The 14,419-nt window shown below is 35.8% G+C and overlaps 1 protein-coding gene across 2 annotated transcripts in view; it reads right to left on the bottom strand.

Annotated features, from left to right (window-relative positions):
* Window positions 1-14,419, bottom strand: part of LOC128241762 (uncharacterized) — a 98,803-nt gene that overhangs the window by 60,026 nt on the left and 24,358 nt on the right. For both annotated transcript variants that reach the window (XM_052958842.1, XM_052958852.1), the window contains exons 11-28: window positions 13,892-14,088; window positions 13,572-13,713; window positions 12,799-13,002; window positions 12,052-12,225; window positions 11,255-11,461; window positions 10,697-10,882; window positions 9,806-9,937; window positions 9,021-9,218; window positions 7,675-7,875; window positions 7,066-7,257; window positions 5,411-5,623; window positions 4,803-5,000; window positions 4,333-4,566; window positions 3,786-4,058; window positions 3,319-3,525; window positions 2,987-3,180; window positions 2,312-2,552; window positions 1,797-1,946 (exon numbers count right to left, since the gene is read on the bottom strand). In XM_052958842.1, the coding sequence (XP_052814802.1) occupies window positions 1,797-1,946; window positions 2,312-2,552; window positions 2,987-3,180; window positions 3,319-3,525; window positions 3,786-4,058; window positions 4,333-4,566; window positions 4,803-5,000; window positions 5,411-5,623; window positions 7,066-7,257; window positions 7,675-7,875; window positions 9,021-9,218; window positions 9,806-9,937; window positions 10,697-10,882; window positions 11,255-11,461; window positions 12,052-12,225; window positions 12,799-13,002; window positions 13,572-13,713; window positions 13,892-14,088 (3,543 nt within the window). The remainder of the gene's footprint in view (window positions 1-1,796; window positions 1,947-2,311; window positions 2,553-2,986; window positions 3,181-3,318; window positions 3,526-3,785; window positions 4,059-4,332; window positions 4,567-4,802; window positions 5,001-5,410; window positions 5,624-7,065; window positions 7,258-7,674; window positions 7,876-9,020; window positions 9,219-9,805; window positions 9,938-10,696; window positions 10,883-11,254; window positions 11,462-12,051; window positions 12,226-12,798; window positions 13,003-13,571; window positions 13,714-13,891; window positions 14,089-14,419) is intronic.

The raw sequence follows: 14,419 nt of genomic DNA, 5'->3' as shown, positions 1-14,419 counted from the left end.
TCGGTCTGTCCGTCGGTAGACCAAAGTTTGTCCGAGTGACGTATGGTCACTCAACTTGGCATGAATGTTGGGCATGACAAAAAGATGATCCATATTGATTATAGAGGTCATCGGAATAAAGGTCAAGGTCACAGTGACTGGTAAAAGGATTTGTAAGCTTGCCTGAGTGATAACTCAACAATGCCTAGATCTATGGTCATCGAATTCGATATGTAGGCATGGCCTGACCAGAAGATGACCCCTATTGATTAAAGGGGTCATCAGGTCAATTGTCAAGGTCACAGTGACATTGAATGATAAAGGGTTGTCCGAGTGATAACTCAACAATGCCTGAACCCATGGCCCTCAAACTTGATTGGGAGGTTGGGCCTGACCCCAATTGATTTTGGGTCCTCAAAGGTCAAGGTCACAGTAACCTTGAATGATAAAATGTTGTCCGAGTAATAACTCGAGATTGCCTGCATCCATGGCCATAAAACTTGACATTGAGGCTGGGCCTTACCAGTAGATGAGTCAGCAAAATTTATGAGTAATCAGGCCAAAAGCCAAGGTTACAGAGATCTTTAATGATAAAAGGTTGTCTTAGTGATAACTCGACAATGCCTGCACCCATGGCTATCTAACTTGTCTTAGAGGTTGGACCTGATCAGTAGATGACCCCTATTGATTTTGGGGATCATCGCGTCAAATGTCTAGTTTACAGTGACCTTGAAGGCAAACTTAAAAATTCCTTGACCTTTGGTCATCAAACTTGACATGAAGGTTGGTCCTGACTGGTTGATGACCCCTATTGATTTTTTGGGGTCATCGGGCCAAAGTTCAAGGTCACAGTGACCTTTAACGCGAAAAAGTAAACAAAGCTTCTCCCAATGATATCTCAACAATGCCTGGACCTATGATTATCAAACTTTACATGGAGCCTGGGCCTGACAAGCAGATGACCCTTTTTTGTTTTAGGGGTAATCGAGTCAAAGGTCATGGTCACAGTCGCTCTAAATGCGAAAATGTTTTTCGAGTGATAACTCTACAATGCCTGCACCCATTGCCCTCAAACTTGACTTGGGGGTTGGGCCTGACCTGTAGATGACCCCTTTGATGTTAGGGGTCATTGGGTCAAAGGTCATTGTCACCGTGACCTTGAACACAAAAAGCTTGTCTATGTGATAACTTGACAATGACTTCACCCATGACCCACACACTTGACATATAGGTTTTGGGTGACTCTTATGTATTTGAAGTCATAGAGTCAAAGGTCATGGTCATAACTCATATTCATCATTAAAATTTCGTCATATTTACTTATTCCCCGCTGCTAGGTGGATGCATTTTTATCTGCAAATACCTGTCATTATCTGAACATGAATAAAACTGTACCTACCATTCTCACACTTTAAATGGTCATAATCTTAAAACTGCCTCAAATTCATCCAATGTCGATGACAAATCAGCTGTAATTTTGGTCCATGCATATTTCATTCAAGTGTCCAAAAATTCTTGAAAACATGGCGCTCAGGGGGGGGGGGGGGGCATTATGTTTGACAAACATCTCTTGTTACACTACAATTTACTTGCGAACAAAGTGTAAATGCACAACACATATTCTTATTCAAGGACGAGCCATTCGAGCAAATCGGTAATTGATTAAAAAGGCACTGTATCAGCAAGCCCATTAAGAGCAAATTGTCCCTAACGCCACGTACTTAACCATTTCGTTTAAGACAACGCTTTACTTTAAACATGGTTGCTTTTCCCAATAACTAAATCAGTCTTATTTCATTGAAAAGAATGTATACTACCTTGGCATTTGGTTCTAGCTGCATTTGGATATAAACCACTGTTGCATGATACACATGTTGTCTGCATGTTATTTTCTTGGTACTGGCCATCAGGGCAGGCTTCACAAGATTGTGACGTAGAACTGTAGATCAGACCTGGACCGCATGGAACTGAAACAGTAGTTTAGGAAATAAATTGTATGCATATTCTGGATTTCATTTTAATCTGTTTGTTTCTGTTTCAAGGCAAGATATACGTTATATAATTACGTAATAAGCTTACAGATATCAATTACTCTAAACAATGCCAATAATACCTCAATGTGTTTTTCTTTAGGTTATAAAAAGGTGCAAAATATTAAAATACATTCATCTTATAATAGAGGATGACAAATAAGACGTAATAGACGTAGATTGTTAAAAGGAACAACTCGTAAAAAAACCTTTTAGAAGTTTCATATTGACAAACACCAATTAGAAACATAGTTGTATTGTAAATAAACGTTTATTATAATATTTATTCTTTTATAACCCACCGCAAACGTCAACAGCTAGGTCAGCACTTGTCACTTTGAAGTGATAGCTCTGTTGGCAGGTAACCTCTATATCCCCGGTAGAAGTTAAATCAACACTTATTGCCGCGGTAACTGAACCGCATGTCAAGTCAGTATTCCCGAAATTAAACAATGCTGAGTTATTGCGTATATTGTCCAAACAGTTGTTCTTCTCAGTGGTTGTTGCCGACGAAAGCAAAGTCAATTTTAACGTCGCTGAAAACTACGAAAAGAAAAAATGCTTTAAATAAAAAAACAGCTTTGTTTAAAGCACGGTCCATTACTATCGTACTGTAAAATTTGGCCGGTATCTACCAGTTAAAACAGTGACAGTACTGACCCCCAACTTATTCTAATACACGTAAAATATAACATTTTTCAGTTATTCTCATTTCAGCTTATCGCTTTTAGAATAACGTTCAATTCCGTTTTCGTAGTCGAAATAAAACCAATAACATTATCAAATTATCAAATCAAAAAGAAGACAAGTAAAAGTTTGACCAATTGGGCTCCTACCCACAACTTCTAAGGTGTGAGGAGAAGCTATGTACCACTAAAGTACTATGATCTTTAGCGCTTAACTCCCTTAACACTACTTCTGCCATTCAATCAATGTATTTTGTAACGTTTCATTATATACAATAACAAAAATCTAACCTTGGCTGTTTGAACCAAATTTACTGTAACGACTTGTGCATCCCAGTTTTCATTGCAAGATGACCTAACGTTGTTTTCAAAGGTAATGAGCTCACCATCCATCTTATTAAAAAAAATCCCCAAGCAATTGTGGTTCAAAAAGGCGTAATCATAGATAACTTGCACGTCGATGGTATCGTCTGAAGTTTGTATTGCTGAAATATTAAGAAAATATTTAATATCAAACAAACATAAACAATTAAAACAACAAAACGATAAAATTACAATTGATTAACATCGTCATTAAAGCATTCTAAAAAAAAACTTGAATCTGTTTCATCGATGAAACGTACGGAGACAATAACGATTTGTAGGGTCCGCTTGGTTAAAGTCCCAAGTATTAGGCGAACTGCAAATGAATGTCTTTGATGTGGCTCCATCTCCAAACACATATCCGTTACTGCATGTTCGAGTGCATTCTAACCCTCCTACTCCTGTATCCACACAGATCGTGGTTGCAAAACTGTCACTAAATAAGCTTTCTTCGAAACAAGCACCAGCTGAAGTTAATATATAAAACAATTGAATATAGCTATATCTAAAATTAATATTATATCTCTTTTATGATTGTATCCCTTACAGATATGTCATTTTCACATAATACTAAGTAAACTCATAAGCAAAGTCAAGGTATGTGTGTATTACATATTGCAGAGGTTAATAAAAAACATTTAATGAAAACTATGTATATGCTGTAGATTTCAAAAGATATTAAGAAATAATAGACAGTCGAAAAAACCCTCATCGTGGCGATGCTTACCTTTATAGAATACTCGGAATTTACATTGTGACTCTACGCCCATATTTGCCCCGTCTGCAAACCCTACGGTGACCACGATTTCTTTCGAAGCCCCTATTTTGCTTACATCTGAGATCACAGATTCTGGCACGATGGATAAAAGCTCTGTAGTGTGAGCGTCCACCTCCTGGTAAAACTGTGTTTTCCAATCGCTCACATTGTACACAGTTTGAGTCCTATCTTCGACACTGATGATTTTCTCAGACAGGCAATCAATGGAGGGTTTCTTGCGTTCTACAAAAGAATAAAAAATGTTCGGAGTTAACTTTGATCTCAAATAGGTCTTTATTATGTTGCAAAATGTTTTATGAAAGGAATAAGTAAGGGATATATGTATAATTCATTAATAAAGCATTTAATTAAAATAATTTTGCTATAAAACATTTCCGCATCTTTCCATGTAGCAAGAATGATGAAATCAATGAACATGGGATTCATGTATGTTGCTTAAACACTTGAGAATACCAATTCTCAATTAATGTGGTTTAAGTACGCGCTACTGATATACCTGAAACTACAATAGAACTCGAGCAAGTCGCTGAATTTCCATTGAAATCATTTGCTGTGTACGTTACTGTTTCATTCGACGTCATAACATCCCCAGGGAGAGCGAAGCCAGTTTTAGAAACACTTTGAATCGCAAAGTTGTCTCCAAATGTCGGAACATCAAAATTTGCGGATTCCATTTTAAATGCAGTCTGTGGTTCTGTCTGGCATTTATCGTAAGTCGGTTTTGTAATGTCTGTAAGGAACGAAACATTAAATACATGCACAACATTTTAAACATTTGTTCATGATGATCACATTATTTAATTGTCTATGTTTTTTTTAAATAAAGGCTAAGTGTATGAAGAACCGATATGACGCATTCATTTTTATATTTCGTTAAGTGCGTGTGCTTGTCAAACTAGTATATAGCACACATATTTAGATAATTTCAAAGACAATGTATTTATTTTAAAATTAGTTCATACTCACCCTCACACGTAGGAAGAACGTTGTCCAGATTGCCTGACCATACTGCTGCAACATTGTTATATTCACAGGTGTAGTTTTCTGGCCCTGTCGGTTTGAATCCTGTTCTTGTGCATGCATAGCTTAGTGTTGCATCTATTTCATAACCTAATGCGACTTGATTGGCGTCTCCTGGTGTTCCAGGATCCATGCACATCTCGCCTTAAAAAATAAACAAAAGGTCGTTACTGTTGACAAAGAATGATAATTTACATAAACCTGTTTACACTTGGTAGGTTTCAAACGCAATGATTCTCTGTGCGACTCTTTTTTAGCGGATACTAACGTGGTATCTATCGATTTAGAACATTCGCACGCGAGAAACATAAGGCCCCCTTAAGATTTGTTTTCAAACATGCAAAACTGGCTTTTAAGTTGATAGCGTGTGCATAACATCTAAATAGATCTAACCACAAGCTACGCATATTAATTTTACAATGGAAGATATTGCATGAAATACAAGTAAGTGTGTATTTGAGATGCATGACTAGTTTTATTTGAAATGGCAAAACTGAAATGAGCTTTTGAATCTAATAGTATTGTTCAAACAATGTCATAGTTTTTATATATACCTAAACATCCCAACGATCCTAAACTCCATCGGCCATTTGCTTTACACTTGACATCCATATCTTCGTCTTCGGATTTTCCGGTGACACGAGAGCCAGCTGAACAATCGAATGTGAATTTCGAGGTTTCTGACCAGTAGGTGAACGTCAGTGGTTTGTTTCCAGCGTAGGTTCCCGCTTGCGGCATTACATCGTCAGGATCTCCACAATTGATTTCTAAAAAGTATTCGTGAAATATTTGAATTCTGTTTTACACATCAAACAAAACTCCGTGAAATGACTTTTTCAAAACATTCATAGTGAAAAGTTTTAATACAATTCCGTTATACTGGTAATGATCTGAATACATGTGTTTTCTACCTTTATATATTCAATCGTGAAGTCATTTGTACAGAAGGATTTTTGTATCGTTTAATAAAACAAAGAAGCTCAGGTGTAACGTCTTGAACGTGTGACGTCATTGATTATTTCATTACTATACTTTAATTTATACTAGCGCAACGCGATTTAACAAATGATATATGACATTTCTTCAATCAGCTCTTCTTTTTTTTATTAGCGTATCTTGTCGATTACCTTTCTTTACAATAACAATTCAGCTTCAAAAAGTCATTTTTTTATCGTAAAGCACACGGTGAAAATAGTTCGTCTTGAACTACCATGCATATTGAGTTTCGAGTAACGACGCGCGACTCTTATTTCTTTTATCATGTTATTTACCCCAAAAAATATAGCACTTAATAGAGCATTACTAAAACATATAATTACAAATCGACACAAATCATTTTAAAAATGCAATGTTTAAGAGTAACTATTCAACGTCAAAATTGATCTCAAATTACTACGCATCATGACGTCAGTTTACAAGGTTAAATTGACATGAATTGTCATCGGAAACACATGTTAGAATAAAAATGCTTAAAAATCAGAAAAGATCGCATCTGTTATGTGTTCATTCATTTGGACAAGCTTGTAACATTCCTAAGAAGCGCTATCGCGATGCTCACTTGCCAATTGCAACCCAAACTTCTACCTTAGACATAAATTGAATTAATAGTAAGATGACATGAAGTAAATTTGAATGATTAAGAGTGGGCGGAGTGAGCGTAGCTAAGGATATGATCTCACTGGCGTATACATTGTCAACGATAATTTTTCACAAGGAGTGAGTACGGCCGAATGGCAGTGACGTAAAATTGATACCGCAAAAGTTGAAGGGTAGTACTTATTGATTGCTGATCCGCAAATTCATTGGCTTGTAAAGTAACTTGTATTCTAAGTTATCGGATAGGAAACGGTACTAAGCTACTAAAAGCTGCGAACCGACAAAACTTAGTGATGTATATCTAACCAAATAAATTTGATAACTAGAATTTCGCTAATTCAATAAGGAGCATAATGCCTGCTTAGAACGGCCTTATTTCCTTAAAGTGCGACAATTCAAATGCATGAAAAGTGTGCTTTGTGTTTACCAAACAACACCATATTTTGCCTTACCATTGTAAACAAGTTAACTTTAGATTTGATGACAAATGCTTACATTAAAGAGCAGACATGTAACTGTGAAACCGCGGAAAAATGCAAACGACCATAAAATCATGTGAGAACAGGATACAAATGTGTTTGCCATATTACGCAGGCTACATAATACAACATACCTGGACAGACGTTGATATCATCTCCACCAAACACAACTCCCTTCTCCGTGCCATTGAACAAACAAATAGCTTGTCTAGTAATCTGCTCTGATTCAGATAGGTTACAGGTGAGCGTAAGTTGTTCCCCAAAAACTACTTTTTCTGTGTCATACATCCCATTCAATGGCCTAACAGGTACTAAACACTCCCGTGCTGTAATGGTAAAAAACAGCCATTCAAGTCATGCAAGCTGGACAAATCAGATCATCTTGCAACAATATTTGCATTCATTTTATAAATACTTCATGTGTATACACTTCTATGTTGACTGTCATATCGTATCTTTTAAAATGGTTTTGAATATTGAAAATGTAGACAACAGACCCTTATTGGGCATATGCCGTTTTATTTGTATACCAATCTTTGGACATTATCTCGAAATTTTGCACAACGCCACGTTCCACATTAAGTTTTCTTAATGCTAGATGAAACACCTCTAAATGATAAAAAAAAAATAATTTACGAGCTAATGTTTGAGCTAGATTTACATATGTAGAAACATTACATTAGATAATCCAAGCATGCATTATACAAAGAGTCTAAGAGGAATTAAAAGTTAGTGATACTTACCAGAGCATGATGGTGTTATGTCCCAGTTTCCGGCAGCTTTACATGTTAATTTGCCGTCTGTGTCGGATGTAGTAATTCCGTCACTGGCAAAGAAATAGCCATCTGCACAATGAATGTCCACTCCTTCATTGAAATGAAACTGAGTCTCCCTGGTCAAGTACCATCCATTCTGGATGTTCGGCAACCCAGGACATTCCAACGCTAAAAGTAGAGTGAAAATTTATCATTACCTATTATGAGTCTGCCAGTAATGTACACTCCGAATCGTACGTGTCCGTATTCCCCCAAGTGCAAAAAAATGCATTTTTCTATTATGTTTTAATTTTTTCGGATAAATATAAGTATGGACCGTTTGGTCTCTAGTGGATAATTGCATGATTTGATTTCGTGTCTGCATCAATTTTAACGGTTATGAAATAACTCGCCACAAAGGTTCACCATATTGAGACGATGTGCAGCGCGCGTGCTCTAACTAGTGCGGTTCAGGGTCAAGTTCACATAGTCAAAGGACTGTAATATGACTATTAGTTGTGTCCGCTCTATATCTCTTAACCCGCTCAAAGGATTTTAAAATAACTGCCCAAAAATGTTTACCATATTCAGACACTGTGCAAAGCGCATGTTTCAAGCAGTTCGGTTCAAGGTCAAAATTACACTTAGGGGTCAAAGGTCATATGACAACATTTCGCTTGTGCTATCATTTTCTTAAACCATTTGAAGGTTTTTTAAATAACTTGCCACAAATATTACCGCATATTACAGCCTGCTCGGTTTAAGTTCAAGATCACACTTATATGTCAAAGGTCATATGAATATAATTTTCACTATATTTCATGTCCGATGTTCACCATATTGAGACGATAAGAAGAAAGCATGCTACAACCAGCTCTGATTATGATCAAGATCAACTGTAGAGATCAAAGGACATATGACTAAACTTCATGTCCGCTCAAATCTCTAGAACTGCTTAAATAATTGTGATATAACATAACAAAAACATGTTCACCATATTGAGACGGTGTGCGGAGAGGGGACGTTCATTTTAAGACTATAATTACAAAAAATCTTTATGTCCGGGATGTTCCTACTTGCTGGGCAAACATTCTGCATTTACTTGCTAAGTGACTCCGCCTATCTCACTACGGTCAAATCCTGGATCATCCCCTAATATATGCTTCTAAATAAAATCGCTCACGTTTAAGTGCAAGCAGAGGGAACATAAAAACATAATATGTTTATGTGTGTGTTTTGGGAATGCGTGCGTGATGTTGTTGTTGTTAGTGCTGCTGCTGCAGCTGCTACTGCTGCTGTTGGTGTTGTTGGAATTCAATTATTGAGATACTTACGGACACACGTATGGTTGATTCGATACATATCGTTTTCCCCAAGTCCAGTCTCGGACGCTTGCAGAGTGAATCCCTGGTCTCCATTCGTTTCAAACAGTTTGTGACCATTGGGACATGTACAGCTGTATGTGCCTGGGGCGTTTACGCAGTTGGCCATATCGTAACAGCCACCGTTGTTTTCTAAACATTCGTTGATGTCTGTATATGACAAACATGAACAGTTTGTGTTATAAAGTTAATTTAGTGGTATTTTAGGCTTTTAGTTTTGAAATATCACCACACAAAGAAACATTGGAACATATTTTGGCAACATGATGTATCCAAAGTTAAGAGAAATTTCATAAATAATTATATTGGGTGTACTTTTGTTACAATGCATTTTCTGTCATGAGTATAAAACAAACAAGGGCCATCAGTCATTTAATATAAAAAAAAAAAAATTACGTGCTGGACAGTGAGTGCTTCGTATCGACCAATTGTTATTAATGACATGATACGACGAACATGCGCTCCTATAGCTTTGTGTCATTTCAAAGTTTAAATATACTCGTAACTATGAACACATTAAATTGACAAAATTGTGCATGATATAATCCTTTAATACTGGTGTTTTCTCACTTTTACATTAACTACAACAGTGTACGAATATAACTCTTATTTTCTTAATAACTATGCTTTTGCTTATTAATTCAATAGCAAGAGGTTTATGCGGAACAATTCTTCCAGTTACAGAAAGGTAGGATATATTACAAGCCGTTTGCTATCACAACTGAATAAAATCATACCTGAGCAAGTGGTTTCCCCAGTGGGATTGTTAAAGCCATCTTTGCAGATACACTCGCGGCCACCTACGTTATTCCTACATGCTGTTGAGTCAAGGTCGCAGCCACTGGTGCCAGCTTGACATTCGTCGATATCTGAAATCAAACAATTACTTAAACTTTGTTTGAAATTGAAACAATTGTGTGTACTTTTTTCTACAAAAATAGTGATCAGTGTTTATTTCCCTGAACACCATCCTGAAAGGAAATGGCAGTGAAATATTTAAAAATCCAAAATGATTACAAATATTTCATTTAGTAGATCTCAAGTTATGCTCCAGACAAATAAAAAGGGCAATAACTCTAGATATGGATAGTGTTTGGTCACTTCACTCCTTTTTGTGCTTTACCATTGTATGAAGTTCAAAAATATTCTGACGTTTTCAAGTTATTGTCCGGGGTTTGTTTGACTACATAAATACACAGCAAAGGTCAATAACTCTTTTTGGCTAAAATGGACCTGTGGTTATTTTGCACTGCAGTTCCAATCAGTATGTTTCCGAATTGTATGAATTCGTCTTTGATTCCATCAAGAAGTTTTCAAGTTATGCTCTTTACAGGAAAAGGTAACTAATGGTACTTTCTTTATTTATGTTCTAAAATGTTATGTTCAATTAAATTAAATTAAGTTATATACAAGGTCTACTCCGGACAAGAAAAAAGAAGGTAAGTGGATTTCACTCTGTATATGGCTAATACATAGTTATTGATTGTTATGTGCACTTTCTCTCTTTGTGCTTTTCTATTGTATGAAGTTTAAATAATTACCTTCCAGTAGTTTTCTCAAGTTATGCTCCGGAAAAGGAAAATTGGAACGGACTACGTTTATCGGGGGTATATCAGTATTTTAGTTACCTATGCATTCATCCACTGTGTCAAAGGTTTGATTTTCTCGGCAGGTCATTGTCAACGACAGGCTGTCTGGGTTGTCTTTGAACTGATACCCTGCGTTGCAAGTTGCTGTCAGAGTGTCTCCAAATTGTATTTCTCCAACAGGATTATATACCCCGTTCGGCAAGCTTGGTTTCTCACATGATAGTCCTGGAAAAGCATTTATCAATTTGTTATAGCTATTTGCCATATTTGTCCGTAAGTCGCCCATGCTATCTTAAATATGCACCAAAACATGCATTTGTATATGTTTATAACATTTGATTTGTTTAACCTACTGCGGCTCAAACAATGTTTATCGGCTATGAAAAATCCTATCAAAAACAAATAGTATATATTTAGCGTTTATTATTGGATCACAATGCACAGTAACATTGAACATGTATACTTGTATAAAAAGAACAATGAACAATAATCTTAGTTTTATTATAATGAACGATTTACAATAAAGAACATATTCAAACTCTTTGAATTTAGAATGATAAACATAAACGGCAATGTAAGTAAAATAAATTTGCATACGTTGACAAGTCGGAGGAGTAGTCCCGTGTGTCCAGCCGCTGGCATTGCAATGGGTCCGTACTGTACCCACCAGTTCGTAGCCATCATTGCAGAAAAACTGTACAACTGTGTCAAAATCAGCGTTCCCTCCAGTGAAATTGTTACCTCCGCGTATTTCTAGCCTTCCGTTTAGTACGAGGTTGTCCGGCAATGCATTACAGCTTGACGCTAACAATAAAACAATAGGTTTTAAACTTTAATACAACCTTACAAGAGAGGGATACTAGATTTGACTATTAGATATAACCAATAAGTAATGATATTGTCACCTCCAAGGAAAGCATTATGGCAACAATATTTTTAAAACGTTCAACATCACAACTATTTATTGCTATGTTTAAAAGATTTCATTTTTATCATGCATTTCCTTTCTAATGCGTTAAACTTAAGCGTGAATTTGAAAACTAAAATTGATCATTGAAAAGTCATATGACTGTATCTGTTTTGGTACTATTATATTGCGTACATTATCTTAAAGCAATAGTATAACAATCTATACAGTTATTGAAGGAAATGGTATATTTTGATAATAAGAAAAGATTATCAATACAATATTTTCTCTTAGAAAGTCATCATTCATTCCATGACTTGTAATGGTCACTTGACTTACAGTCCGATCAAAATAAAATAGTTGATGTTTTATCGAAGATGTTTTTAAATTATTAAATAGAACCTCCAACATGTGCGGTAACGCACTCATGTGTAAAGTCATAATACTGAAAAATAGGCTCAGACTGTCATAAGATTTCACTACTTACAAGAGCAGGAAGGATATCCCCCCCATTCGCCGCTATCCATGCAGGTTGCATTTGGTCCGCCCGCCATATTGAATCCCGGATTGCAAGCGTAGGTAGCGACTGACATATATGAACCGCCAGAGGCGTAAGTAACATATGCATTGTTAACTTTCGGAGGAGCGCCACAAAATACCACTGCAATGATGAAGTTGAAACATTATATAAATATAAAGGCATGTTATACTTTCAATGGAGCCTGATACAAATGACCATTAAGTTCGTTTCCTGTGTGTAAACCAGTATTGTTTTCCATTTTGAAAGGTCATGAGAAAGTGACCTGCTTAGGATCGATCCCAAACCCTCTTTGGTGAGAGTTTGACACTTATTACACGAAACCTCTTCGCTACAGTAGTGGTCAAGTTTAACATTTTTAGCATTTCAAGTAGGAAAATATACAATATTACATCAGCCACCTTTCTAAGGAATTCTAAAATGACATTAGGGCATAAACAAAACAGAACAAATTGTTTTTCGATGTACAACTTACTCATTCATGAACAAATAATCTGTAAATGTAATTAACAATTTGTTTAAAAGGAATACGTCATAGGAAATGCATTCAGTTTTACGAAATACAATAACAAATGTCGCTTCAAAATAAGCCAATTTAGAAACTATGTTCTTTTAACCTCACGATGACAACTGTTTGCCTTTTTATTTTGTTGATAATCAGTGTGTAATAAAACGCATTCTAAATAGTTTTCTTACTCTTGCATTCTGGAATTGCAGCAAGTTTATCATCATCAATGTACCATGATCCTTTAGTACACCTTAGTGTAAGCGACGCTCTGGGTGCATATTTCTCAAGGTGAAAGTCGTATCCAGTAGGGCATGTCAACAGAACATCTTCATCAAAGTAAGTCGTGTTTTTATTTATTTCCGTTTGCTCGGAAACATCAAGCATTGGGCAGTCTGTATGTAGAAGAGAATTATGTAATACAAACTCATCGTAAAATAAATCTTAACAGAAACTTACACAAACCAACATAATTTATTTATTCAACAGCTTTTGTGGTAGATCTAAATGTATTCTGAGCATGCAAAAAAACTCACACAATGGATCGTAAATAAATATTGTTATTTGAGATGCAAACAAACGTTACTTTTTGTTCCCTTCAAATCTACATGAATCTATTTCTTGCTGTTCTGTGTCAACATATTTGCATTTAAAATCAAAAGATATATTCAAATATGAAAAAATATCAATGTGAAAACTTAACAAGAGCATGCTGACGCCAACGCTCTTCTATACTGTTTTGTCAATGAAGCATAATCTAAAACTTATTTAATCCGGAATTATGACCTTGTAAAACATGTGCATTATGTCGCTGGCAACATGTTTACTATCACAAATGTATTTGTTTTTAATTATGGACAAATTTAAAGGACAGCGATATCAATGATTTTACAACACATCTGCTGTTAACACATTAAACTAGATACTCGATATTTATAAATTAAAAGCCAATGAAAATAAATACCTGCTCCGAAGTCGAAACTAGAACTCTTTGAATTAAGGGCAACATCAGATTGAAAAGTGACTTTAAAGGTACCATTCGAACTATGGTAAATCATCGCAGGATAATTCTCCACCTCAGTCTCAGTCCCTCCTGAGCCTTCAATCTGTTTGAACGTGATTCAAAATAATAATCCATGATTTTAATTTGTCGTGCAGTTATGAAATATATCGGTCGCAATTTTGCAAATATTTGAAACGTAAAACATAATATGTGTTAATATTCCTACGTACTTTGTAACCATTTAGGTTTTTAAACGTTCAGTTACATTGCTTATTGCTTACCGTAAAGATATCCATGGACTTTGTTGCCAATGTTGTACGTGGATCGTCGTACAGGTCGTTCATGAACTTTAACGCCAGTCCTCGACCAACTGCTTCTCCCCCTTTTAATGTCCACGTACACGTTGCATTGTTTGGAATCAGTTCGTCAAACAGTTGTATTGTACCATACTCATGCATCAGCGTAATGTCACCACAGCCTGTCGGTGTAAGCATATGTGTGATTCATTCAAAAACGGCTTTTATCCAAACATCAAATTTATACTCGTTGATAAGTATTGGCTATACATGTTCATTCACAAAATTCCTTCATTCACGTGAACCTATTGATAATTGAAAACATATCTAATTTGATGGGTTTTATTTTACATGCATCAATTGTTCATTCGAAACACATCGGATTTGTAGCTTACCAATTTATATGAACTTATTGACGATTGGCAACATTCCTGAATAGATATTTGCCAATTAACATTAACCTATTGTTTATTCGCAACATACCTGACTTTTTGCTTACCAATTTTTATGCAT

This window comes from Mya arenaria, chromosome 2 (genome assembly GCF_026914265.1).
Source record: "Mya arenaria isolate MELC-2E11 chromosome 2, ASM2691426v1".
In the NCBI taxonomy this organism is placed as follows: domain Eukaryota; kingdom Metazoa; phylum Mollusca; class Bivalvia; order Myida; family Myidae; genus Mya; species Mya arenaria.
This window is presented reverse-complemented; position numbering and strand designations above follow the sequence as displayed.